This window comes from Alternaria alternata (genome assembly GCF_001642055.1).
Source record: "Alternaria alternata strain SRC1lrK2f unplaced genomic scaffold CC77scaffold_10, whole genome shotgun sequence".
In the NCBI taxonomy this organism is placed as follows: Eukaryota; Fungi; Ascomycota; class Dothideomycetes; order Pleosporales; family Pleosporaceae; genus Alternaria; species Alternaria alternata.
The window spans coordinates 918,115-944,749 of record NW_017306199.1 but is presented as its reverse complement, the minus strand read 5'-3'; the positions used below and the strand labels follow the sequence as shown (position 1 = coordinate 944,749).

General features: G+C 52.9%; 10 protein-coding genes and 1 non-coding gene across 11 annotated transcripts; 7 read left to right on the top strand and 4 right to left on the bottom strand.

The window, feature by feature from the left end:
- The first annotated feature begins 177 nt into the window (after positions 1–177).
- On the top strand, positions 178–1,497 carry CC77DRAFT_1020498 (hypothetical protein). The gene has a single exon (XM_018525054.1). The coding sequence runs from the start codon at positions 241–243 to the stop codon at positions 1,309–1,311; it is 1,071 nt and encodes a 356-aa protein (XP_018386280.1). The 5' UTR covers positions 178–240; the 3' UTR covers positions 1,312–1,497.
- A 2,161-nt stretch (positions 1,498–3,658) lies between these two features.
- On the top strand, positions 3,659–5,602 carry CC77DRAFT_1061421 (lysophospholipase-like protein; the record flags this gene model as incomplete). The annotated part of the gene is made up of 1 exon (XM_018528429.1): positions 3,659–5,602. One exon carries the CDS (start codon positions 3,659–3,661, stop codon positions 5,600–5,602), a length of 1,944 nt encoding a protein of 647 aa, XP_018386279.1.
- A 250-nt stretch (positions 5,603–5,852) lies between these two features.
- Positions 5,853–7,752, top strand: CC77DRAFT_1020494 (diphthamide biosynthesis protein). Its single transcript, XM_018525053.1, has one exon. The coding sequence runs from the start codon at positions 5,889–5,891 to the stop codon at positions 7,617–7,619; it is 1,731 nt and encodes a 576-aa protein (XP_018386278.1). The 5' UTR covers positions 5,853–5,888; the 3' UTR covers positions 7,620–7,752.
- A 154-nt stretch (positions 7,753–7,906) lies between these two features.
- On the bottom strand, positions 7,907–8,004 carry CC77DRAFT_t42. The gene has a single exon. It is a non-coding gene; the product is annotated as a tRNA-Leu (tRNA).
- Positions 8,005–8,188: 184 nt separating this feature from the next.
- Positions 8,189–10,271, bottom strand: CC77DRAFT_1094854 (hypothetical protein; the record flags this gene model as incomplete). The annotated part of the gene is made up of 2 exons (XM_018529761.1): positions 9,708–10,271; positions 8,189–9,622 (listed from the first exon to the last, which is right to left on the bottom strand). Exons 1-2 carry the CDS (start codon positions 9,873–9,875, stop codon positions 8,189–8,191), a joined length of 1,602 nt encoding a protein of 533 aa, XP_018386277.1. The 5' UTR covers positions 9,876–10,271.
- On the top strand, positions 10,034–13,783 carry CC77DRAFT_86481 (hypothetical protein). The gene is made up of 3 exons (XM_018533472.1): positions 10,034–10,320; positions 10,375–10,590; positions 10,647–13,783. Exons 1-3 carry the CDS (start codon positions 10,226–10,228, stop codon positions 13,441–13,443), a joined length of 3,108 nt encoding a protein of 1,035 aa, XP_018386276.1. The 5' UTR covers positions 10,034–10,225; the 3' UTR covers positions 13,444–13,783.
- Positions 13,784–14,728: 945 nt separating this feature from the next.
- On the top strand, positions 14,729–16,070 carry CC77DRAFT_87218 (carbonic anhydrase). Its single transcript, XM_018533502.1, has 3 exons — positions 14,729–14,914; positions 15,169–15,541; positions 15,653–16,070. The coding sequence occupies exons 1-3, from the start codon at positions 14,899–14,901 to the stop codon at positions 15,897–15,899; spliced, it is 636 nt and encodes a 211-aa protein (XP_018386275.1). The 5' UTR covers positions 14,729–14,898; the 3' UTR covers positions 15,900–16,070.
- Positions 16,071–16,240: 170 nt separating this feature from the next.
- CC77DRAFT_935191 (terpenoid cyclases/Protein prenyltransferase) lies at positions 16,241–17,767 on the bottom strand (the record flags this gene model as incomplete). Its single annotated transcript, XM_018534425.1, has 2 exons — positions 16,241–17,225; positions 17,310–17,767. The coding sequence occupies 2 exons, from the start codon at positions 17,765–17,767 to the stop codon at positions 16,241–16,243; spliced, it is 1,443 nt and encodes a 480-aa protein (XP_018386274.1).
- A 198-nt stretch (positions 17,768–17,965) lies between these two features.
- On the bottom strand, positions 17,966–18,992 carry CC77DRAFT_86486 (cupin domain-containing protein). Its single transcript, XM_018533473.1, has one exon. The coding sequence runs from the start codon at positions 18,656–18,658 to the stop codon at positions 18,110–18,112; it is 549 nt and encodes a 182-aa protein (XP_018386273.1). The 5' UTR covers positions 18,659–18,992; the 3' UTR covers positions 17,966–18,109.
- Positions 18,993–21,675: 2,683 nt separating this feature from the next.
- Positions 21,676–24,231, top strand: CC77DRAFT_935260 (hypothetical protein; the record flags this gene model as incomplete). The annotated part of the gene is made up of 2 exons (XM_018534430.1): positions 21,676–24,079; positions 24,131–24,231. 2 exons carry the CDS (start codon positions 21,676–21,678, stop codon positions 24,229–24,231), a joined length of 2,505 nt encoding a protein of 834 aa, XP_018386272.1.
- Positions 24,232–25,085: 854 nt separating this feature from the next.
- On the top strand, positions 25,086–26,053 carry CC77DRAFT_1008870 (hypothetical protein; the record flags this gene model as incomplete). The annotated part of the gene is made up of 4 exons (XM_018523563.1): positions 25,086–25,131; positions 25,270–25,439; positions 25,608–25,621; positions 25,717–26,053. The coding sequence occupies 4 exons, from the start codon at positions 25,086–25,088 to the stop codon at positions 26,051–26,053; spliced, it is 567 nt and encodes a 188-aa protein (XP_018386271.1).
- Between the last annotated feature and the right edge of the window lie 582 nt (positions 26,054–26,635).

The following is a 26,635-nucleotide window of genomic DNA, read 5'->3' as shown; positions in this document are numbered from 1 at the left end:
ATTGTAATTACAAAAACCTCTACTACCACAGAGGACCTTCTCTTTATCACCTCACACCTTCGCATCTCTTTACCCCACGAGAGACACGAAGTAAGTTTAGAGTTTATTGCGAAACAGCACGTGCTAATCTGAACTTATAGCACCAACGGGACCATGGCGCACCGGCTGAACTGGCAAATGCCTGAGCTGGAACTACTCAACAGCCTGTTCTCTCCGCCGCTCACCAAGAGCATTCTTTCAATGAAGGTATACAGAGAAGAGCGAAGCTTCTACTGGGTGGTCAAAGAATGCGCACAGAGGCTATCGAAGACCAACCTTGACCTCACCTCACCAACCTCTGTACAGCATTTTTTGTCTGTCATGGAGCCGATCCTCAGTCGCACCGCAAAGGAACAGATTGCGGACAACATCGCTTACTTCAACTACATTTGTGAGAGCGATTTGGCCGAAGCTCATCTCAGTGAGGTTACTTTTGGTCAGTGGTTCCTTCACTTTGTCGAGACGGTCATCACATCCACGCACACACAACCACCGACCTCCATAACCTCATCGACAACGTATGCATCCACTAGACACTCGACTGCACGCTCAACCCCTCCTCCCACGCACGAGAAACCCATCCCCGGCTTCGACGGCGCGGATGAGCACACACAGAAACCGAAAGTTACTCAGGTAACTTTGAGGGGAGCTAGTATATTGTCGGCTTGGAGGAATAACGAAACTGTCGTTGATCCCCGTTACAACGCAACGTTGAGGAAGTTGGAAGAAATCTTTGGCCTGGCAAAAAATGCCAAACCTGACGAGTCTGGCGGGCCCAACGTGTTCCACGGTACCACCGCACATTTCAAAGAAGGGGCCCAACAATGGCCAGACAGTTGGGAGAACTCGGCTCTCAACCTGCATCCCGCGAGTAATGGATGTCAAATGAATCCTCCCGGTGTTGGAGTAGCCTATACCGCCTTCAGTCCGCTCCGCGCCTTCCTCTGGGCCGCGTTCCAAGGAACAATTTACCAGAACATCCCAAGCCGCGACAACATAAACTTCATGAACAAGGCTTGGACCTCTCAAGGACGACCGTTTAGAGGTGTAGCACTGTTCGGGTTCGACGCCACCACCCCGGCACCGCAGTCTTTGACCTGGGCGATGGTTCCTGAGCGCGAAGGCGCCACTTTCTCGTCAAGAGTGGAGAGTCTGAGGACAAGCGGGTCATCCAAGGGTAGTTTCTGGACTCCAAACGATGCGTGGGCGCGTCTTCGTGAGACTGTCGGGAATGAGAGCGAAGTAAGTTGTGGCTATACGAAATACAATTGAGACATATACTGACTTGGTTTCTTTACCTTTGCAGGCCTGGCCCGACCTGCTACACAGTAAAGAGTTCGGACAGCAGCAGCGAGACCTTAGCGGCTTCCAGTGCAACCTGTGGAGAACCTGCTGGCTCGAAGGAAAAGCTCTCGATGTTCTAAACCGCTCTTACAAGTTCACGGTCGCGATTGAGTTTGTCTACGTCCCCAAGCCCGCCCCACCCCCCAAGGCTGCTATGCCAGTCGTGAAGGAACCTAAGAAGAAGGACGATAAAGACGGAGATGAAGGAAAGGGAGGCTGGAAGAGTCTCCGACACAAACTGTCAAAGCTTTCTCTAGGCAAGAACAAGAGATCTGGAGGACAGGCATAGACGATGCGCTGGTATCGTAACTTTCAGTGGACGAGCGCTCTCACCTGAACTTCCCAAAACATAACGATTGTACTCAGAAATAGAGAGGAATGTTTGAGCTGCTTGAAGGCCGAGTTCCGAAAAGGTGCAGAAAGAGATACTTTTCCAACACCGAGCGGAACCTACAGGATAGGCGCGAGATGACCGTGTACATCAGCGAGACTACTACAGAACTGTGAGATAAATGGAACGAAGAGAGTATAAAATGGGTCTATGACAGGGTTTGAGCGACCAAACCTTACAATAGCGATAACCGCCAGTAGATATCGTGAGACATGGATGCAATGGGATAAAGTCACCTTCTCTAGAGATTGACCAAGGCATCTTGACGGCATGCACTGTCCCTGCAGCTGCTGAGATCAGAATCTAGCATTGAAAGCCACTGAAAGCCACCATATATGAAACTTAAAGAGCGCTATTGCATATGACATAATGAGACGGATGGTCGGAGGGTGAAGAATTAGATATTACAGAGACAAACATGCGATGACGCAGTCCAGAAGTTGTATGATTCTGGCTGTGAAATCGTATCCTTCGTGGTCCTCAGTTAGGTATGTAAGTACGCACGAATCAAGATCCATTTCACACTGGCCTTGACCGAGTAAGTTTAAGTTGGTGCCCGGCAGCGGATCTTCAGCCACCCGTTACCAGCTCATGGGGGCTGTGGGATAAACGATGGCGATTGAACTAAGTAATATAGTGTGCGGATAGTCGGACGAGGAGCGGACTTGCAAGGCGGAAATAATGCACTCAACATCGTAGGATGAAATTGCTGTGGAGGCGATCTGGAAGGAAGCCGCGGACCACGATTGCCGAAAAAGTACTCTCGTACCTCGTATATGGTTACGCTCTGTCAACACTCACTGCAGGCCACGTCAACGCAGCTATCTCCATACATCCATCCGGCTAGCACAATACGCTATCATATTCTGTCTAGTAGCGCGCACCGCCGCAACATTATGTGTCTCCCGCTGATCGTCATGGCGGAGTTCGGAAGCTCGGAACAGAACTACTTGCGAGGCTACCTGCGCCTGGCGTACACGCTTTGTTGAAGAAATGAAGGGCCTAAGGGTAACGTCTAACGTCCCGATCAATCATATCGAACCCTGGTGGGCTGCCTAACAACGACGACGCGACGCGCTTTGCACAGCGATACGTGCGATCGATGCCAGAGCGACGATGACGACATTTTCGAGCGCATAACAACAAGGCAACGATAGGGTTGCTTTGCGCCAAACACTGGTTTCCAGATCTCAAACATGAAGAAAGTAACACACTTAATGCCAGAACGACAGGGTCCGTATCAAGGTTCTTTTTCGTATACCCCTCGTTTTCGTTCTCGTTCCCGTTACGGCATGTTGCCGAGTGCCGAAGCCGTATTGTTTTGAAATGAGCTCCAACCACTCACAGGAGATGACGCGCCACAATGGTGCCCTGAGCGCTGAGATGAGAGCTAAGCATAAAGACGGTGTGACATGTGCTACAGACGAATAAGCATTGTGGATGGTCGCTGATGGCTCAAGACAGTGTGGCTCACGCGAGCACACGACACCGCATTGTAAGACAGACAGGCCAAAACATCGATACAAAAGACAGGACTAAAAATAAAGTTTGGATCGTCAGGGCCTTCAGCCACGACAAGTGGCACGCCTAGTGGCACGCCTATGAGGTCAGATCCTCCTAGCTCTTCCGGGCGTTTGGTGCGAAGCATAGCCGCCTGTGGGTCATTCCGCAGCCTCCCGTCAGCATTGATCCCATCATTTAACATTGCCATGTTTCCGCATTTGTTGGCGATTCATTTCGCGCCTTTCCAGCCCTCTTACATTTTCTTTCCTTGCATCCATTCGTTAGGATGAAGTATACGTCTGTTCTGTCTGCTTCGGCATTGACTAGCTTAGCGAGCTGTGAGTGATGCGCCTCGGGTTCCTGCAGGGACAAATCTGACCCATGACAGCATCCGCCCTTGTACCTCGAGAAGCCAGAGTCGTCCCGCCCAATGCGCTAGATACGTGGAAGCGTGCCTCGCCTCAGGCACCTGATGGCTATGCGCCAGCCAAAGTCGATTGCCCGTCTACGCGCCCAAGTATTCGATCCGCCGACAAGCTTTCACAGCGAGAGACAGACTGGCTCCAAAAGAGAAGGCCAAACACAGTGCAGCCTATGCGCGAGTTTCTGGAACGGGTCAACATTGAGGGCTTCGACGTTGGACAATATATCAGCAACCACCAGGACAACACCACCGCCTTACCGAACATTGCGATCTCGTTCTCTGGTGGAGGATACCGAGCCCTTTTGAACGGTGCAGGTGCTCTGGCAGCGTTTGATAGCCGGACAAACAACTCGACAGGTTCGGGACATTTGGGAGGAATATTGCAGGCAGCCACCTATGTTTCGGCGCTATCTGGTGGAGGCTGGATGCTCGGCAGCATCTACGCCAACAACTTTACCTCAGTTGAGTCCATTATCAACAAAGGCGAGGACTCGTCGATTTGGCAATTCCAGAACTCGCTTTTCAAAGGCCCCCCTACGGAAGGAATTCAACTACTCTCGACTGCGCAGTACTTTGAGAACCTGGTCAGCACGACTAGGGCCAAGGCTGACTCAACTGCTGGTGACTTCAACACGTCAATCACGGATGTTTACGGTCGCGGTCTCTCTTTCCAGCTCATCAACGCCAGTGACGGAGCCCCAGCCTACACCTTCTCTTCCATTGCGGACGACCAAGACTTCTCAACCGGAAATGCACCAATGCCTATTCTTGTGGCGGACGAGCGTTCGCCCGGAGACCTGATTGTCTCCCTGAACGCTACCAACTTCGAGTTCAACCCTTTCGAAATGGGTTCCTTTGACCCTACGACCTACGGCTTTGCTCCACTGAAGTACATTGGTTCCAACTTCAGCGAGGGTTCGCTTGCCCAGGACCAGGGCTGCGTTGCTGGATTTGACAACCTAGGCTTTGTTATGGGAACTAGCAGTTCCTTGTTCAACCAGATTTTCCTTCAACTCAACTCCTTCCAGAACATTCCCGAGATTCTTTTGAATTTTGTTTCAAACATCCTCCAGGATATCGGCAAGGATGGTGACGATATCGCCGACTATTCACCCAACCCTTTCTACCACTACCACAACGAGACGAACCCCAGTGCTGATAGGGAGCGTCTGACTCTCGTTGACGGTGGCGAGGATGGTCAGAACATCCCCTTCAACCCGGTCATTCAGCCGATCCGCCAGGTCGACGTCATCTTTGCTGTTGACTCTTCTGCTGACACTGTCGACGCGGACGACCCATCGCAAAACTGGCCCAACGGCACTTCTCTGGTAGCAACATATGAGCGTGCAAGCGGAACCCTCATGAACAGGACGTCGTTCCCCTACATCCCTGGTCAGGATACATTTGTTGCTCTGGGCATGAACAGCCGCCCAGCATTCTTTGGTTGCAACAGCAGCAACGTTACCACTGGTGACAACATTCCTCCTCTGGTTGTTTACCTTCCCAACGCTCCTTACGTCTTCTGGTCCAACCAGTCGACTTTCGGCAAGCTCGACTACACCATCGACGAGCGCAACGGCATGATCGAGAACGGTTATGATGTCATCACCCAGGGCAACTCAACGCGTGAGGGTGCTTCGAACTGGCCTACTTGCGTCGGATGCGCTATCCTCTCTAGGAGTTTGGAGCGTAACGGCGAGGCTATCCCACAAGTGTGCCAGCAGTGCTTCACTGATTACTGCTGGAACGGTACCACCGTTGACAAGGCGCAGAACTACACCCCTTCGATGATCCTTAGTCAGCTTGCCGCTACCGACAAGGACAGCGGTGTCGGAAAGTTCGTACCCAACGTACTCGGCCTTGCGATGGTAGCAGCAGTGTCGGGATTCCTGATGATGTGATTTATATTCTAGTTTTTTTTCTTGTCTTAGGGATTGGATTCGGCGCGGGTACAAAATGATACCACCTCTCGTTTGTATATAGTAATCAAATCATTACACGTACGACGATCTTTCGACTGCTCCTCGCCTATCAGATGTGTTGCATTATCATACCATGCATTGCGGCTCTCTAGTTCCCTGTCGCTGGACCCCTGCGCGACCGAGGCGTGTGCCCCGCCGTCAAAAAAAGTGACGACCCCGCCACGCCTTATGCACGCAACCAGCCCACAAACGATCAACATACACAATGGCTGTCCCTTCCCTTGAGACCGCGCCCGTACTCTCTACCCCCGATACACACATCTTCGAAGACCCCACACCCGCGGTAGACACGTCTAGTCTCCCCAGACTTTCGGATGATCAGATTACGCTCACGTACGAAATCGAGCGGACGGTCAGGGAGATACGGGAGGGACGATGGAAGAGGATCGCGCTGCAGTTCCCCGATCACATGCTCACAGATGCACCGAGAGTATATGATCAGCTGAGTCGGGGGTTGAGCAAGGAGAGGAAGGCGCAGAATGGAAAGCAAGAAACAAATGGACCTGTAAATGGTGCGACTGTAGCAGAAGACCTCAGCACAGACATGGGCAAGACTTCGATATCTGAGGAAGAGAGTAGCCAGGAGAGTCTGTTCATACTCGGCGACACGTCGTACGGTGCGTGCTGCGTCGACGAGGTTGCTGCAGAGCACGTTGATGCGGACGTTGTGGTACACTATGGCCGCTCGTGTCTATCGCCTCCTTCAAGGCTACCAGTCGTGTACGTGTTTACGGAACGACCGCTCGATCTCGATCCAGTAGTTGCGACGTTCAAAGAGACATACCCGGATAAGGAGGCAAAGATCATACTCATGGCCGACATACCGTACTCACACCACGTCCCCATCCTCCACAAACGCTTATGCGACGACGGCTACACGAGTCTGCACGCTACTGAAATTGTCCATAACCCTTCCTCGCCGCTCCCAAACCGAACAACACCACCCGGAACTTCAGAAACAGACGAGGCCCTCCGCGACTATGCGCTATTTCACATCTCCGACCCACCAACCTCCCTCCTCCTTACCCTCTCCTCGCGCGTCGCCTCGATACACATCTATCCCACCGAAAGCACCTCTTCCGTGGCACCCACCGCCTCGCTCACAAACACCGCAATGGCCCTCCGCCGCCGCTACGCCCTCCTCACTTCTCTCTCCACCACTCCCATCTTCGGTATCCTGATAAATACCCTCTCCGTAAAGAACTACATGCATATCCTCTCGCACGTGCAACGGCAAATCACTGCAGCGGGCAAGAAATACTACACCTTCGTCGTAGGTAAAGTCAATGCGGCCAAGGTAGCCAACTTCAGTGAAGTGGGCGGCTGGGTCGTAATCGGCTGCTGGGAGAGTAGTTTGATTGAGAGCAGAGAGTTCTGGCGGCCCATGATAACGCCGTGGGAACTCAAGGTGGCGTTGCAAGGTGACGAGGAGAGAGTGTGGACGGGGGCCTGGGAGGGCGATTTCCAAAAGGTACTTGATGAAGAGGTCAAGGATGAGGGGAAGAAGGCCGATGGTAGTGCAGAGGGAACGGGTATTGGGCAGGAGCAGGAAGAAGACGCAGATGCGAATGGAGATTACGATTCCGAAGAGGAGTCTGCGCCTCCTGAGTTTGATCTTAGGACTGGTCGTTATGTGTCTCATGCGAGACCCATGCGCTCGACAGCCACTCCGAAGGCTGTCAATGGTAATGCGGCGTCGTCTAGTTCGGCATTGACCAAACGAGCGAATGGCGATATCGCGGCAGTGGGAGGTGTGGCTTCACCGGGCGCTGAGTACCTGCGCTCAAACAGGACGTGGCAGGGTCTGGGCACCGACTACCGAGACACCGAAGATGGAGAAAACGGTACTGGTGGTGCGAGGGCGGCTAAGATGGAAGAGGGTAGAAGTGGGATTGCAAAGGGTTATGTTGTTGGTGAACAGGGAAGTAGGCACTGAAGTTGAAGTAGCAGAGCCACGATGCTGCTCGTTCATCCTTCTCGGTACTATGATTGATTGAGTGTAACTCAACGCCCTATCTGTAGCCTATCAAAAAATATTCAGGCAACAAGTGCCAAAAGTTTATATCGCTTTTACACTGCCCTTTGCATCTTAGTCATCGAATGAGCCCCCACCAGTCGATGCTAAGTTCCGATTGTGGTCTATGGCACAAATCTCGGCATCAGAATCGTTACTTTGCGAAAAAAAAAAGAACCTGGGGTATCTGACTGAAGCCAGACGAATGCTGATGAGAGTGGGACTCGAACCCACGCCACTTTCGTGACCAGGAATATGTGTTAAGGTAACCTTAACCTGGCGCCATAACCAACTCGGCCATCTCACCATAATAAGGATGTTATTGGTCGATTTTTGTTCTCGGTACTAGAAAACTTCGGAAGTGTCCATTCTGCTAGATTAGTGTACTTGAAAATCTTTTCAGTCCGCCTCATGTCCTCTGCCGAAGCCCCAGCGAGGTTGTCCCTACACGTACTCCATCGCAGATACCCGGCCGGTCAAAAGACCTTTCATTACATACCCATTGCGACCCTGGCCCATGCTGTCTCCATGTCTTGAACGAGAGTAAGGAAGTCGTCGCTCTCTAGTTGGCGGAAGACGAACTCATTGAGCACTGCTCTACGTTCCTCGTCAGACTGCATTGCATATGCTGCCAGACCATCGGTCTCGTTTGTTCCACTACGACGGCCAGTGACAGATGTAGGTGGTGTAATCGGAGCACTCTGAATTATAGTATGGTGAGTATTCTGAGCAGCATTGCTGAGCGTACCGAGCGGAGTTGGTAGAGTAGTCGAGCTCAGCTTTTTGAATGACAGCGGAGAAGACATGGGAGACGAGGTCAAAGGCGACCGATTCTCGACACTTTCGTGCGGAGACGTCTTCGCGCGCAGAGGACTAAAGTGATCTTGGTTTGGTGTACGAGGCTGCTGCATTGCTTTGTCTCCACGTACGGTCTTGCTGACAACAGTTGGCTGAGGTAAGGGGGGAAGTTCAATCTCCTTGCTCATTGCGCTTCGGCTGGAACTGGGTCGGCCACTGGCTGCGCGAGACGGTAGAGGAGGCGGTCCCATCGTACCAGTGGATGGTCGCACACTGTCACTGCCCGAGGAGCGAGGTGACGACAGACGGGGAAACGGGAGCTCACGTCTAGGCGGTGGTGTCTCAGCGCTATCGGGACGATTAGCAGTGCCGGGACGGTTGGCACTGTCAGGGCGATTGGCGCTGCTAGGGCGGTTGAAGAGCATAGCAGTATCTGGTCGCTCAGTAGACAAATAAGGGGTCCCTTCGACGGCGGACATTTGCTGATCTGATGCAGGCGAGGTGTCAAGATGTGAACGCCCTAAGATATCTGAGGTAGCTGAGGTAGGCCGGGCGAACAATACAGGAGGAGCAAGAGGGCCTGATAAGGAGGCCGACATGCCTACATATTCTCTAGCGTATGCTGGAGTGGCAGATACTGGACGAGGGAATGTCCCTCCTTGTAGCTGGGAAGCTGTGTTGGAGGAGGCACTGTGGCTAGTATAGGGACGGCTTGAGATCTCTGCTAGCCGCGATGGAGGACACGACAGTCTGCCTGCGGGAGATCTGTTAGAAGGCTCCTCAGGACACGCAATAGCTTTCGGACTCGGTCTGGAGGGTGATGCTTGTGCTGGCGATGGTAAGGGAGCTGTTAGCTTCGGCTTGGACAGAGCTCCTTTCGTTCCACTCATGTGCAGGCCGAGTTGAAGGAGGTAGTTAGATACAGTGTCGAAGTCCCTGTCTGACTTGAACCTCATTTGGACACGCCGGAGCTTGTTGTTGGCCAGCTGCCATCGTATGGCCAGCAGAGGGGAGCGTACAATGGCAGTAATGGGGAGCTGGTCGGTCTGTATCTGCACCCCACGTTCTTGATACAGACGAGTCATATTGTTTCCCTCGTTGATCAGTCTCTCAATCTCGATAGTTTGCTGTGAAAGATCGGTTAGCCAGCACGTCATTTGCAGCAGTTTATCAGCTCGAGTCGGTGAGGCATCAGTTGTGCATGCACCGTACCCGAATCTGTGAGCCTTGAACCACTTTCATAAGCTGGAGGCCATCGCGTGAACCGTAGCTGTCGACAACGAGTGTGAGATCCCTCGTCTCTTTTTGCCAGATGAACTGTTGCTCACTGGCGTCGGTGTCCCGGGCCGTTGACAGGGTCGCGAGCGGAAGTGAGAGCATCGTGGTTAGTGCTGGTTATCTGTTAGTCGAGATCAATCAGCTTCATCTAGCGGTGGACGAGCTGTGTCGTGTCGAAGACACTCGCGTAATGCTGGAGGAATGTGAGAGACGGTCGGATGAGACCTGGGGAAGTTGCAACCGGCCAGGCCAGTCACATGATGTGGCCCGTGCGGGTCAACGCGAGGGACTTGGTGCATTCTGGAGTTCTGGTGTTCGCCCATCCATCATCGCGACCGACGCGCGCCGCGCATTCACAAGCAAATCCACCATTGTGCCAGGCACACAGCTGAAATCACGCATGCGTCGCGATCCGTTTCCGAGTAGCCCCGAGTGAATGCGACAGCCGCAACATGGCCCCAAACAGACCGGAGGAATCATCCGTCGAGCGCACCCAAGAATATGAAGACTTCCTAAACACTTTGGCCGAATACCACGAAAAGCGCGGGTGGGTTTTCTTGCTTGTGGCACCGCAATGAGCGCATATTGACCCGACGTGTAGCACTGTTCTGGACCGTGAACCCAAGGTCGGGAGCCGACACATCGACCTTTTGCGGCTCTACAAACGCGTCAATGAGGAGGGAGGCTACGATAGGGTTTCAGATACCAAAAACAACAAGCTTGCGTGGCGCAAAATCGCGACCGAGTTCCTTCCCAAGAGCCCCAGCATCACAACCCAGGCCTTTTTGGTGAAGACAGCCTACTACAAGAACCTTGCGTATGTGAATGGTGAAAGAATCCGTTGCGCCTGACACCTGTTAATGCTTGCTTTAGCGCCTACGAGATATCTACCGTCCACAAGCGCGAACCGCCGCCGCCCGAGATCCTCGAGAACGTATCTGCCAAGGGCGGAGACCTCCTAAACCGAACCGTCGACAACTTCTTCCCACCCAGCAGCCGAGAGGCAGAGCGATTAAGAGGAGACGAAGACTCGGAAGACGAAGACGACGTCGAAAAGACACCAAAAGACGACAAGATGGATGTGGATGACCCTGGTAGCGTTGGTCGGTCGACAAGGTCCCTCCGCCATGCACCGCCGCAGCGCGTACTCTTCCAGCCCGAGTCTTCAACGCGACAGACGCGCCAGTCGACAGGCCATCTGACCTCGTCACAAGCAAATGGTTATGGCACCAGTGGAGCAGCCATGACGATCGCGAACTACGAGCCGCGAACCGCCGTACCAGCCACCATGAAGCCCGTCGTTACTCCGTCAAACTCCCTCGATACGTACATACAGTCGCGCAAGAAGTACATCCTCAACAAGAAGAACAGGCCAGTGCCGCTCAAGGGCATGATGCTGCCTGGTACCGGGTTCCCGGGACCCAGCATCTACATTCGTGCTCTGAATGCGCTGCGTTCCAAGGAGCCGGAGGAGGAGGCATACGCGCTACACCACCTGGTCAAGATCTCGCACGAGCGAGGGGACAAGTATCGCTTCGACCAGTTCCCGGGGCTCGCAGAGGCGCTCATTGCCAAGGTCATCGATGTCTCCGCATTGTTCTATGACGTGAACTGGGACATATCCTATGTCGAGGAGGAATTCAATCAGCCGCAAACACTGAACGGACTTTCTGGTACCCGCGACCTACTACAGCGCATCAAGTCTCTCCGCATGCTCGACATGCAAGATAACCTCCTGCCGGAGCAGTCCGCAAAGGCCCTCAACATGATCAACGAGGCTGCGCTGATTATCAGGAACATGGTGATGCTGAAGGAGAATGCCATTTTCGCTGCCTCTGTGCCAACCATCCAAGACATGATTACCATCGCACTCAATCTACCACACCACTCTACTATTGTGGAGCTGCAACACTACGCCCTGGAGATCGCCGAGCAGCTGACCAAGTATTGGATATTGGACTCGCAAAGCCCGCTCTACCGCTCTTTGCTGGCCCAAGTCGACTCAGACGACCGTGGCCGCATCATCACATCGTTGAGAGCACTTGCGCGGATAGCAATGAACCTGGAGGCTACCAACAAGCTTTCGGACGTGCCAATCAAGACTCTCAAGTCGATATGTGACTGGCTGTTGGTAGAAGACGAAGACCTCCGCATAGCATGCCTGGACTTCCTCTATCTATTCACTGGATTTCCTGATAACGTCGAGAAGCTTGTACACGAAGTTGACATTGAAGGCGTGATAAAGCAGCTAGTCCGCCTACTACAGTACGGTGCGGTAGCCTACGAGGAACGAAGAAGTACTGCGAAGACTGCGAAGACCTCCGCGCCACCAGAGAATGCGCCGAAGCTGTCGTCTGCTATCATAGATCACCTAGTGACTCTTGATGAGCCAGAACGGAGTTCACAGTGGCTGAAGACTTGTTTCGAAGAGGATACAACAGGCGAGATCACACAGATCCAGTTGTGGTCAGCATACAACGCCGCCTTCTCGGAGCACATGACGAACAACCCAGCCAACTTCAAAGCGCTTATGCCAGCAAAGGACTTCATCACCAACGTCTCAACAACGTTTGGCGGTGCTTCCGCTCAGGTGTTGACCGTGGGTGGGCAGCCAAAGTATACCATAAGAGGTATACGGCCACGATCCGTACCAGTCGACCCAAGCACCAAGAGGCCGTACATGCGGTGCTGCTGGCATCCGCCGAGCCTGCTCAACGGACATGCCGACTCGAAACATTCGACTGCGAACATCGAGTGCGGCGAGTTCGCTTCTGGTGCGCGCTCCATGTGGGAACACGTTGTAAGTGTCCATCTCCAAGTTCCTCGCGACCAGGAGACCGGACAGTGGTTGCTTGAGCCCAAGCTAGACATCAAGGACATTATGGAGATCGAAAACGGTTCTGCCACCGCGGCGACAAAATACTACTGTCACTGGGGTGGCTGCACACGATTTTCGCCTGACGGCACAGAATCTGCGTTCGAAGCTGGACAGCATGTCAAGACGCATTTGCCTGATACCAGCATCAAGCATGCCATACATGCAAAACACAACCGCACGCCTTCGGAGTCACGGCCCTTGACTTCATCTGCACAAGGACGGCATGAAAATTCCCAGCCTCAATTTGCACAGCCTGCTGGGCTAGGCAGCTTGGGCATGGGCGGACGACACCAAAGTTCGTCGAACAGTTCCGCAAGTAGATATGGCGGAGGTCGAGACGATGCAGCAGGAGCGCAAGCAGCACCCAACTTCCGCTACTACAATACCGCAACTGACGATACCAACGACGCCGCTGGTCTTCCTCTGTCCGCCGTTCTTGTTCTTCGTAACCTCGCTCGCCAACTCAACAAGATCCCGCCACCTACTTCTGTCATCGATGTCACTTCTCCATCATCTCCGGTTCACAAGCGGACATTTAGTGCCAGCGAAGGTAGTCCCGAAGCCGCGAGACGAGCCACAGCTGGTGCCAAGAAGCCACGTCTCAGCGATGCGGCGGCGGAGCAAAGACGAGAGAACGAAGAGAAGGAGGAAGAAGAGGCGAAGAACGCCGGATGGGTGCCCCGTATCTTCGCCCCTCTACGAGACCAGATTGCCTTTACAGCCAGTCATAATCTTACTCTGAGGAATTACATTGTTGGGCTACTTAAGGCCGTCGCTGAAGGTGGTGGCTAGGTGTAATGTGCTTGCAAGATATTGTTTTACAGAATGGCGTTGATGAGCCTACAAAAGAGCGCTTGCTTTTTGACTGTACGAGCGATAGGGTGTGTTTGGAGTTTATACATGTACGCAAGGGACTGTACACTTAGATATCTTACTAGTTCTATGACACCGCACGACTCAGGTATGGGTCGGGTTTGTGTATGCTTACTACCTGTTACTTTCATCGAGTCTACGTCCTCCACCTTCTTCATACCGTCATCTCGTGTCACGACTTACTTGGCGTTCGCGCCCCATTTCGGCGACCGAGATATTTCATATTCTAGATTGAGGATAACTTGTATTTGCATATTTGAAGTGGATCTGATATGGAGTTCAACTTGAATTGCGGCTTTATCACCTAAGGTCTTTCGACCAGTGCATGACAAATGTCTCAAAGGCGGTAAGAGTCTTACAATATTCAAGCGTTGAGTGTGTGGCTGACGGGCTTTTGTAATGCGCTGACATTGCCGCCGCTGACCCTCTGCGCATCATGTCCTCAGATCCGAAAGGAGCATGACACATTTCAACCCATTCAAAATGGACTCTAGCAGATGGATCCAAGAAGGCTAAAGGGTACGCCGAGAGCTTGACGGTAGGACAAGATGCGGCGTGAATCGGGCTCTACGTAAGGAAACGGTGATGCTGAGCACGACTAAGCCCGTAAAATTGCTTCATAGTGCTTCGCTGCATGTAGGCGTTTCTCGGCGGGCTGGGTGTTCTGGCGGCAGATACATAGAGCCCAATCAGTACAGTGTTTGTTCGGAGGAAAGTGAGATGCCGCTGGCCGCTGTAGATAAGAATTTTTCTCGTTCTGATAGCCCTTGTGTGGAGTAAGATTGAGTAGGAAGTTTAGTTCGGTACCCGAATGTCGCTCTCTTCTTGCGGAGGTTCCGTCTCCTCGCCGACGACATTCATAGTTGGTGCGACACTGAGTATAGCATAAGGGTAGACTGGCGCCGACGTGGGCTGCTGAGTATTCACAGCTGCTGGGTAAACTGGGCGTGGGGAGACTACTTTGCCTCGCGAGTAGGCGGCTTCGTACTGGCATGTCAACCCCCGGCGGATACAGGTCTCGCACCTTACCCATGCCTGCTCAATACGGCGCCTTTATGTGGCTCTGACGTTCGTGAGAGCTGCGATCAGAGGCCAGCTAGATAACGAAAGAGGGGGCGTATCCAGATGGTGTCGCATGCCGCGAGAGCATTCGCCCACCATGCGCTCGCGTGCGACCTGGGTCAGCCGGAGAAGGGGGGCCATACGTCTGCGGTAATTGAAGGCAACCTTGATTCACATCCCATAGTCAATTCCTTCTCTTGCTTCTTTGTATAAATATCTTCCATAAAAAACATCGAGAAGGCTCGACATAGATTTCGTGTTAAATATAGAAGGACCCGGGTATAGAGCCGCCAACCGCTTCCACAACTCAAAATGGGAGACTACGCCGGTACGTACTTTTTCACTAGAAACTTCCGTATCTTCCGGAATTCGTATGCGCAACCGAGATACATGCAAAAGAGGCATCAAGAGCTTTCAAACTCTATGGGTCAACTCAGACTTTATACATGCACCCATCTCTGTCGCGTCACCCTAGCGCAGATCCTCCACACAAGGATCAGTCCCTTACGGGCCTTACCAGCATGCAAATCTCACACCACCATCCGCAAACATGACACCACTAATCAGTCCACTTTACCACAGATCCCCTCGACCACATCCTAGCTGGCAACCTCGCCTACCAAAAACGCACTACCGCACGCGATCCCAACGCCTTCACGCTCCTCGCCCAAGGCCAGGCACCTGAGATTCTGTGGATCGGCTGCGCAGATAGCCGCATCCCAGAAACGACTGTGTGTCACTGCAAGCCGGGAGAGATATTTGTCCATCGCAATATCGCGAATACGGTGCATGCGGATGATCTGAATGCTGCTAGTGTAGTCGAATATGCGGTCACACATCTGAAAGTCAATAGAGTCGTGGTATGCGGGCATACAAAATGCGGAGGTGCAAATGCAGCGTTGAGTGATGTGGATTTGGGCACGACGCTGAATACGTGGTTACATCCGGTCCGAGAGTGAGTTTGCCTTCCTTTCTCCTGCAAGCGTGGTTTGGAGTGGAGGTAGTGGCGCGAACAGGTGTTCGCAGGATCAGGATGCTTGAATGCTACTGACATGGACCCACATAGGCTCCGTCGTCAGAACAAAGTCGAGTTAGAGGAATTGCCGAATGACGATGCGCGGTCAGCTCGTGTTGCAGAGCTCAACGTTCAGCAGTCTATTGATGTGTTGAAGCAGCATCCTGCTATCAAGAGAGCTACCGCTGAGCGAGGCTTGTCGCTTCACGGTCTCATCTACGACATTGGTGCTGGACAGCTGAAGATCTTGGAGGAGGCAGGTGGTAGAAAGGCAGACAGTCTTCGGTGTCTGACCTGAGGGGGCTTGAGGGCGATCATGTAGATGTCGGCCACATATGGGTTTCTAGATGCAGACTCCATGTTTATGTCTGCTTTGTGTTAGAGTTTTCAGTGGCGGGCTTACAGCGTTTGGCGATGTCATGGGAACTGCGTAGTGCTCTAGATATTAAGTGGCTCTATTTGAGAGTTTCTCTTTGGTTTGGTGACATTATGAAAAACTGTTTTTGTTTTATTCAACAGAGAAGGCAACGATTGTAACAAATTTAAGCTTTAGGATGTCAGTCTGCAGTATAGAATACATAGGGATGGATACAATACTCTGCTTCGGTGGTTCCAATTGCGACAGTATCATCGATATGCTCAGAAACCCTCTTTATCTTCAAAATATTTTCGCGTCTCATACACCGCCATAAAAGGAATGACGAACACCGGATGCACTGCTCTCAAAGCATCGGCCTCGTCCCAAACGACATCCTCACCATCGTAACGTCCCTCTGTCTTCCAGTGGAAAGGTGCGCCGTAGTTGCCGGTACCCAAAGTCTTGTTTACGTTTTCGTCGTAAACATACTTGTGCTGTGCTGCACTGAGTCCAGCCAAATTGTAACATGTGTGGTATGCGTCAGGGCCCTTTCCAGGCTTATCTCTTAGGCCGCCCTTCTTTTCTTGACATGCGGCTAGGATGTACCGTCCAAGTGCACCCCGATTCCAGAGTCCTGTTGTAGTTGCGGCCTCGACAATGGACCAACAGCCTCCAACCCACTGCGAGTAGCAGCCGTCAACAAGCTTGTTTGTGCGACCGTTGTATCCACCTTCTGGTGTACATTGCCGGGCTGAAAGCCAGTATATCAAAAGATTGACGTCCAGGTACTTGTGTAATGTCTCCTTTGGTGGCCCGAGTACAGCAAGGCACCCCAGGCCGCAGAATGCGTAGGCTCCATGGGCTTCGTTACCAGGCGTTGCTGAGATACCGCCGTCCCAAGATTGGCATTTCGAAATCCAATCGCCGAGACCATCTGTGAAGCTGGTAAAGCCTTGTTTCCTCGCCGGTGCATCAGGGGGGAGCTCAAGAGGGAGGTTGGTAAGAGACAGCACGACCATGGCGCAGAAGGCGCCTCGGATGTCTTCTTCGCCGCCCTGGCACATGGTAAAGCCTCCGTCGACCTGCTTCATCCTGCCCAGAAAATGCCAGAGAGCTTTGCGATTGATGGTCTCGTATGCCTGGGCCCCACCGACTGTGGCAAGTGACAGGACTGCAGCATATGTGCAAGCAAGATGAGCATACTGGCCATAGCCACCCCCGAATCCTCCGTCTGGATGTTGAGCCAAAGAGAACGTATGCGGTACTCTATGCAACGTTAGAAAATATGCTATCAAACTCGTGTATCATGCAGATCTTGAAGATGGAGCATGCTTGGATTGGATGACCTACGTTTTGTCGTAGCTAGTTATGTCAGAGCCCATCGCGGTCAAGCCTTGCAAAGACCAGTACAAGAGCCATGGTCGTGCAGCGTCCAATCCAGCAGCGCGTGCTGGATAATCACCAAGCTGTCCTCTCAAGAAGTCATCGTGCTTTGGTCGTTGCAAGTTTGGTATGCCGAAAGTATTCAATGAAAAATCGTTCGGGTTGCCCTCCAAATAAGGTAAGATATTTTTGGCCGTTTCATAATCGGTTTCTGACGTTTCCGTCACGAGTGAGTCTTTGATCGGTACCCTGATACTCTCTAGGTAAGCGATGTTTGCTTGCTCTTCCTCGGTAGCGGTCCCCATATCTTCGTAATCGCTTCCAAGCTCTTCGTCTGAAAGCTCTTCAATTCGTTCTGACCCGGGGATAATTTCCTGCAAGCGGGAAGAAGGGGCCTGAGCGGAAGGACGTAATGGCATGGCCATCTTCTTTACATGTACGTTGTGGCGTCTGGACTTAGTTCGTACGCGACTGGGCATCTATCTGTGAGTGGCTGGTGGGGAGAATGGGTCCAGGGCTTTCTTGCAAGGGTGCTTAGTATTGTTCGAGTACGGTGCAGCCGCCAGATACAGTATAGATGTCACAACTCGTGCTCGTATAGCGTGACCATCATAGGTGAACTCAAAACTGCCCTTTGCGTTTGTTGCAAATGCTACAGTCAAGGGCAAGAATGGAGCACGTGGGGAGTAATCAGATTGAGTACTAGCTGGCTTGGCAGTCGCTGCTATCGATAGTGAACCATCCCAGAATTCACCGATACACAACTTTCAATCCGACGAACGCACACCAGCCATGCCCGCAAGCTCCTCGCCGAGCGCCTCACCAGAAAGCTTTAGGGGACTTGACTCCTGCAAAACGAACAACATGCGCGTCCAATCAGTCTTGCTGTGGTTGATCCATTGGTGCATAGTACCGCGCTGAATACAAACGTCCCCGCGCTTCATCAACCGCTTCTCCCCGCTATCGAGCAGACATTCGACCTCGCCCTCGAGTACACATCCGTAGTCCAAGCTCACAGTGCGGTGCATCGTGCATTCTGTGCTTGGGGGAATATCGACATGGCGGAGGACTGTGCCACCGGAGACGACGAGGCCCGGGGCATCCTTGAGATAATTGCCGTAGACATCGAGATCCTTGTCGCCGTTCATATCGACGGGGAAGCCTTTCGTGGTGAAGCTGAGAGCGAACGCAATGCCGTCATCGTTGGCTTTCATCTTGCTTTCCTCATTGAAGGCGGTGCTGAAGACTGCTTTGCCCTTGTCGTCATGAGTAGTGATGTAACGATGGATCTTGGGAAGTGCGCCAATGTGTGCCATATTGTAGGTCTTTTGGATTGCTGTGAAGTTTGCGTGTGATATTGGAGTGATGTTGAGAATGAAATCTAGGTAATCACAAAACCTGACACGTACTTCCTATCTCAACCAAGATGGAAGTGACAGGTGCTGGATGATGTATTGTCATGCCCCACGAAGAGTCTCACATATAATGCTACACTCTCAGTCTGCGTTATACAATTACGGGAGATGCGCGTGGAGCCGAAGGCCGGATGTGGGCCCACAGATCTAACTTCCCGTCATTACCGTACTCCGCGATCTACGACCCTGAATGAGCTCCATTGCTTTCACAATAGCCTGAGATATAGAGTTTCGTATTGCTGAAGTCCAGGGTCCGATATGTTCAAGGCGTGGCTATATTGCCGCCACATCGTATATACACAACCATCGGCATCTGCGACGTCAGCAAGCTAACGGCAACAGCGAGCGCAAGCAGTTACCGGACAATCAGCTGGAGTTCTGGCATTGTATGCACACAGTCAAAACATCTTCGACGCTACTTCCGCTGGAGGTGGCAGTCAAGTATAATCCCATGGTTGAAGATACATCATCTTATGCCACTGTGAGACGTTCACGAACATTTCCTGTTCATTGCTTCTCATCTGTTTGACCTTGTGCAGAGGTTTGCATCGATTGAAGTAGGACGTGGCTCAAAGAACATCTGCTCGGCAACGCCGAAGGTGATACCGTGAAACACGTGCGATGATAGGAAGCGTAGAATACTTGATCCTCCTTGGATATGAGAATCTTCTGCTTGTACTGATGCAGGCCAATTCTTTGACCGGAGCGACATTACACAATGTCGTGACTGTGGGGTAGCTGCGTAACAGACACTCCCTGCACAGGAGCAATAACCGAGCAATGCGTTCCACGACGAGGTTGGACACGTTGTGATGGGTCGCGCGAACAATGGACTGTGGTGTGTGATGGGTGAACCAGATTCTGGCTACCGTCGTTCGGAGGGAAGGAGTACCCAGCGAACTGCGACTCCCCTCACCAAACATTGTCGCCACTGCTACTTTCCGAGTCTCACTTTACGACTTCTTATCGTACTCACCACCAATTTCTTGGACCATTGCCCTTATCCTCTCTGCTTCCACTGCATGGCTCTTTCCATCTACTTCTACTGCATGGCGCTACCTGCGCGGTCTCACACCCATCGCCATTCCTAGTGCTATACTCTGGCACCCCGTGACGAGGGAGCATGCATCCCACAAAGTAAACCAGATGCATTGCCCAATCTCTTCAGCTCTCAAGTTGGAAAGCGCTCCAGAGATCAGCCGCTTGCATCTGACATGCGCTGCGGGGGTCCCCCCCCCGGGTCCTCTCGTCTTCTTCTTCGTGCTCTTCACGACGAACAACTCAACCCCAGTCAATAGAAAGAGATGTTGCTCGCGTCATACTAGACCTAACAGGCGGCCGTCTTTCGCCTACAGTACACTAGCCACTATGTAGGACAAAGGAAGACGTCAGCAACGCCGCCCGGTGGTACAACGCTATCTATCCCCATGACTTGGGATGATGGTGGCTTGCGCAGCTACTGATCCCTCGCAGATAGGATGCGACTGTACAGCACGATGCGGTGTGCACCAGAATCTGGAAGCGTCTTCAAGATGTGAAGAATTGTTGTACTACGGCATGCCTCAAACAGTGGCAAAACGAAACAGACGACAGAGATAGTCACGAGTATCGTAGACGGATCTCGGCATGCCACAGCAAGAGTGACACCAATGTAATACGCCCACCAGTAAGGACCAGGGTGCTATCCAGTCAGGCTGTCGCTGCTCAAAGGCGAAGCATGACAGATGGCAATACCTGAAACGGCTGCCATGGACGAGAATCTGGATGCAAGGCAGGGCGCTCAGTAGCACGATCGGAAGCGATGTTACGCAGAAGGCGCTGCTCGACATTACAGGGTAGCGGCAACGCTTGCCAGCGCGAGGAACCGCCGGAGAGCGGGTTCAGCGCGTGGAGGCAGGTCTGGCGCGCATGCAATGAATGGCCGAGGGCTCAAGAATGTATGATGACGGCAGGACGATTTGCGAGACGTCTTCGGACGTGTCGGTGAGTCTGGACGTCGACGGCGAAGTGCCGTTATAGAGTCGCAGGCCGGGTCATGCCAGTGAGGCAAATACGACACCCCTGGACGGTCAACCATTTCTCGCGGTCTATATTCTTAGATCCACCGACGGGCGCCAGTAGCGCACGCCGGTTCGCCTGGCTGCATGTCGAACAACTCGTTCGAGGTGAAGGCCGATGATCGAGCACGGCCGTGAGGGGAGATATAGCACTCAAACGTCGAGTATAGGCTGTCTTTGCTTCTTGCGGCATCCCCAACGCTCCCCTCCACACCCTGATCCTACAAGACCCCGAGTCTAACGCTTATCGGCGTTATCGTAGGAGGGGTCATCTCTCTCGGTAGGCGACACCTGTGCCGAGAGAAGTGCGGTATTGCGACACACTTGCCTGCATCGTCGTCTCACTGGCTGCTGCAGGGTGAGGCGTCAGCTTGCGTGGGTTGGTTAGCCAGACGACAGCCAGACCGAACAGCGGCGCTGGTCAAGTGGTCTAACCAGGAGGCAGCACAGAGGTGGAGCGCCTCGGCGGGCGAACACAATTCAGTTCTCTCGTCGCTCAACGATCTGCCCACTAGAGGCGCCTCTCCACGATAGTTGAGCACCCTCTCGCTACCCGCACACCACCGACAGCGCCCGTCTGGGAACCCTCGCGCAGGTCGACGCTGGTCAGGGTTTTCTTTGACCTCGATTGCGAATCGCGCGGTCCGCTGCAGCGCTTCTGGCGCTATCCTAACCAAGTGTAGGACTAGACGAGCCACTGGTGTGTGGGGCTGGGACTTGCATACAAAAAGCGGTGTACGGGTCTTGGCATCATCCGCCTACACTCTGGTCGGCCCATCGCCCGTCCGCTTACCCTCACCGCTTACTATCAGCTCGAAGAGGCTGAGAACACTCGAACCCATTTTCACTCTCCGTGCAAACATGGAGAACCAACACATCGACTTCGACGGGGCCATCTACGGTGTAGACGGTGCCTTTGACCCATCCTTCGACCCGAACCGACAAACCTACAACTTCTCACAGACGTGGCCGCTGCCAATCTCGCCGGGAACCATGACACAGCAACAACAACACCACGATGGCAGCCAGCAGCACCAGCAGCAGCAACATCAGCACCCGCACCAGCAGCAGCGACGCCTCAACAACGCAGCCGCGTCTACCGCGCACAACTCACACCCGAGTACCACGAGCATTGCTCCTCTCCACATGGGCCTCGGCTTTCCCGCGGGCATGCAACCGATGAACCCCATGCTCGCAACTTGGATGAACATCAACACAGATGGTTTTGCGCAGGATAGCTTTGGACAGGGCTCAATGGGAATGGGCGCAGGATACAGCACATACGGAGGGCCATTGGAGACTTCGCCTGTCGAGTTCGGCATTAACTCGCACATGATGAACTCTATGTCTATGGCACCCATGAACTTCATGACTACAGCCAGCATGGACGGATTGCCTACCACACTGACCACTGCACCCTTCCAAATGGCAGACTTCCAGCACGAGTTCACACACCTCGGAAACGCGCCCGGCGAGTACACCGCTCACTCGAACGCGCCCACCGCCAGCGTTGGCACGGGCTCACCCGGCGAGAACTGGATGGAAATCCGTTCGCTCTCCAGCAGCGACAATGGCTGGGTCGACGTCGGCCTCGGCCACGGTCACCGCAACTCCTACGACTACTCCGATAGTTCTGCCATCATTTTCAACCCAGCCCAGTCACTCCACATCCGCACTGGCTCCGACTCGTCAAATTCGAACCAATCAGACGTGCCACGATCCGCCCACTCCTTCAGCAGTTTTGAGGAGATACAGTTCCCAATGCACTCGCCTCAATCCGAGACCGATAACCATCTCGAGCTTGTGCACTCGCATCATTCGCACCACTCGCACAGCCACTCGGAAAACTGCAACCACTCGCACGGGCTCCAAATGAGCGATCACGACTTCGCCAACTACATCTCCCCCACACAGTCCGTCAGCCCTCCCATGGCGCGAGTAGAGCCAATTGTCATAAAACAATCGTCATCGAACACGGCGTCGCCAACCTCGTCCGCCGTCAGCTCGCCGCCGGCTCGCCGCAGGAAGTCTCCTGCCACAGCGACGGGATCGAAGCCTGCAAAGACCATCGTCAAGAAGACACCCGCTCACACCACCAAGAAGGACGCAACTGGCGAGAAGCGCGTCGGAAGGAGACGGGGACCTCTCAGGCCTGACCAGCGACAACAGGCTCACGAGATCCGCAAGCTTCGTGCATGCTTGAGGTGTAAGTTCCTCAAGAAGACTTGTGACAAGGGCGACCCGTGCGCCGGTTGCCAGCCTTCCCACGCGCGTCTCTGGCAGGTCCCGTGCACACGCATTGACATCAAGGACATTGCGTACTTCATGAAGGACTGGAAGGCCGACTACGAGCGTCACGTCAGCCTTGGCTTCTCTATCGGTAACATCAAGGGTTTCTCGACATCAGAGCGTCTGATCTACGTTACCCACGGCTATGGCCACTACCTCCCCATCATGGCCCGCGACGTCTACGTCCGTGACGAGAAGTGCTTCGGTGTCGACTGGCACGAGACCCTCAACGGTCTCCATTTCGAGATCAACACCGCCAAGCTGTCCGCCGGTATGGAGGGCATCTCACGCGCTATGCTCTCTGACTACCTTGACCGCCACATCGACGGTGGTTTCGAGCAGTTTGTTGATGAGTACTTTGAGGGCACCTACTTCGTCACCGAGTTGTTGAAGACCGCCTACCGCTTCTACTGCCGCGAGAAGCTTCCCGTCATCCGCAAGGCGCTCAAGCTCGTCCTTGCCTACAACCTGACTCTCCACGTTACCATGATTGAGGGTCTCGGCGACGAGGACAACACGCCCGGTAAGGTCGAGGACCAACAGTCCAAGTTCTCTGGCAAGACCATCGCGCCTGTCATGATCAACTTCCAGGTCAAGTGTGCTCTTGCCGACATGTGGCGTGAGCTGCAGAAGGATGTCCTTGAGGAGCTGTCTTCCCTCTACCAGTCGGTCTATAGTGGCGACAAGCTGAAGAACTGGCCTACCATCTTCATGCTCGCTGCTATCCTCCTCGCAGTCTGGGAGCTGATTCAGTTCGACTGCAACTACCGTGTCCCTGACCTTGGTGCCGTCAACAAGTTCTGCGGCGAGATGGAGGGCACACCGGTTGGTGTCATTGTTGGTCTCTTCTCGGCCATCTCCCAGAAGCTCCCCTCCTTCACTGAGTGGGATTCGAGGAAACACCACCACCTGCTCAACTCGAACCCGGCTGTCTGCGATGCCATGACCGAGGTTCGCGCGCACGTCACTAAATATGGTAAGCACAGTCCGCCTCTGCTCAGTCTCAATATGCTAACAACGATCCTAGAAACGTACCTCCGTTCAAGAAGTGACTGCAAGTTCGACCGTACTGACTTCGACTCATTGTCGAACAAGTTCCTCTCGAAGCTTGTCATCAGGGCCAACTAGGGCACTGCCACTATTACTTAATCATCAGGCTGCATATTCTCTTCACGACCTATCCTTTACGCGCGACTCATCCCCGACAACCACCCAGCAGCTTGTTTTCACGGCACACCCCATATACATAGAACGATCACGACTCATGTGTCCGATGTTTGCACAACAACGGCTGACGACCCCAACTAAACGATGAACGATCTTGCTGCATTTTCCTGCGATTCCCCGGTGTCCTATGGATGCCATGTTTCCTGCGATCCTTCTACGATCAACGATACAGCTTTCGGCTTCCATAACTCCTAACTACATCACACTCATTCCCGGCGACACCGGACCAATTCTTCTATAAAATGAACTCATACGACTTTTATTGACCTTCTTGACCGAGACGGCTGACGTATGATCTACGACAACGATCACGACTACTTGATTTTACATGAGCAAGCAGTACGAGCGAGCGAGCGAGCAGAACCGCGGAGTGAGTTCCGTGTGTTCTCTGGATTGTTTTTGTTTACTTATTTCCTTTTGGAACTGTTGGAGGGGTCCCTGGTATGGTGTCGCACTCCAACACTCTGTGTTGTTGACGTTCAATCCATGTCACAACCTCTCGAGCAACAAATAACCTCTTTTCATCTTCTTGACGATTGTGTTACTGGCATAGCGAGCGAGCAGGCTTTCTTTCTTTCCTTGACTCGAGGCTTCGAACATACTCCTCCAGCTCTGGCACAAACCAAAGTTTGTGCTTGACTGTGAGTGAGGCGGATTTCTTTATTACTGAAAACAGAGTATGTATCTATCATCTATTTTGCTAGGGAAGCAAAATAAAAACTGGGAATTATCATTATTGCTATCAGACTGCACTAATGATCTGGCATTCTCGTGACTCGGATGTAGATGTGAGGCTGGACGGTGTGTGAGTCAGTTACGGCTCGACTCCCAGCCTCCAGACCGACAAAATCTCTACCCAACCTCATCTCCGTGCCTGCATCGCCAACCCCTCCCGAACCCCACTTCCCCAAAACAGCATCAAATCTACAGAATATACAGTACAGCAACTCGTGTTTCACCTATCATGCAAGACGTTTTTGCCGGCCGACATTGCGGCTGAACCCCGGCAAGAAGGAAAAAAGAGCACCGGACCTCACCGCTCTTCCTGCCCCTCGTGTCCGATACAACCCGCGTCCTCAAACTCGTCGTCGCAAGCTCTGGCAGAACAGGTTTGTTGTTTTTGCACCAGGTCCTGGAGCGAGAAGCATGATCTACCGGCTTGTGTCGATCACGATCACGCCCATAGCTAGCCGATCCGTCAACGGGTCATGAAGGTGCCTAGGCGAGGCCTTTGAAGACGGGATGGGCCTGTTATTGATAGTGCATGTGTTGTACAGTCCAGAGGTCAGTCGTAAGCTCGCAGACAGGCGTATGCTTGCGATGGCATGTCCATAGCAGTAAGGTGTAGTCGTAGTGTAGGGCTAGGGCTAACGCGGGGTTTGGTAGTATGTTGTGGCGTGTGGGTGATCCATACTCACCGGAAGGGAACTCATCTCGATCTCCCAAACGCACTTCTCACAGAGTACGTTCCTATCGCTCGGTCTTCGTAGCCGATACCTACACGACCGATTTAGCCACATCTCAACGTTTCATGCACGATATCCGGTACACTACTACGCCCTATCCACCTCGCTACCTCTTTGGAGTACATGTAAAATTACCCGTCCTGCACCCTTCTACCCGCCCCATACCAGTTACCAGAGACTCGAGTTTCCCGTGTTTCCAGCTACCAAACCCTCCTCCTCCCCTAGAAGCAGCTAGAAGACCGCAGCCCACGGAGTGAAGACGCCACTGTGGGGCCAACAGGAAAAAGCAACATCATATCCTGTATGCGTTGTACAAAAAACGCCAAACCGGTTACAGATGTGCATGCATGCGTCGTTCAAGTACGTGCATGGTCTCAACGGCTTTTTCGTCTCGTCTCGAGATAGGCTGGCCCTACCCATTGGTATATGCATGCCCTCCAAGGTTGGATGAACTAGTGGCGTATACATATGTGTGTGTGGGAGGTAGGGCGAGCAGGTGATGCATGTATGGGATTTGTAATGCCCATTGTGATGGAAATGGAGGTGTGTTGAGAAAGTCGGAGTTGCTTTTGCGTCTTCTGTTGAACAGGCGTTTGGTAAGGCGGTGAGGTGGGTCTTGAGTAGAGGTTTCGTGATGTTGTTGCTGTTGAGTTGAGTCTTAGGAGGTGTCAATCTGATTGTGGGTAAGTGTTGGAACGAGACACATTGATATGAGGATGAAACATTGCATTCCTGTTGTGAGCATATCCAATTTGCTACTGCGTCTCATAGGAAGGACTACAAGCTCTCACTGTATCACATTGCGTTACTCAAGTGCCAGACTTGCCAACAATCGAGCC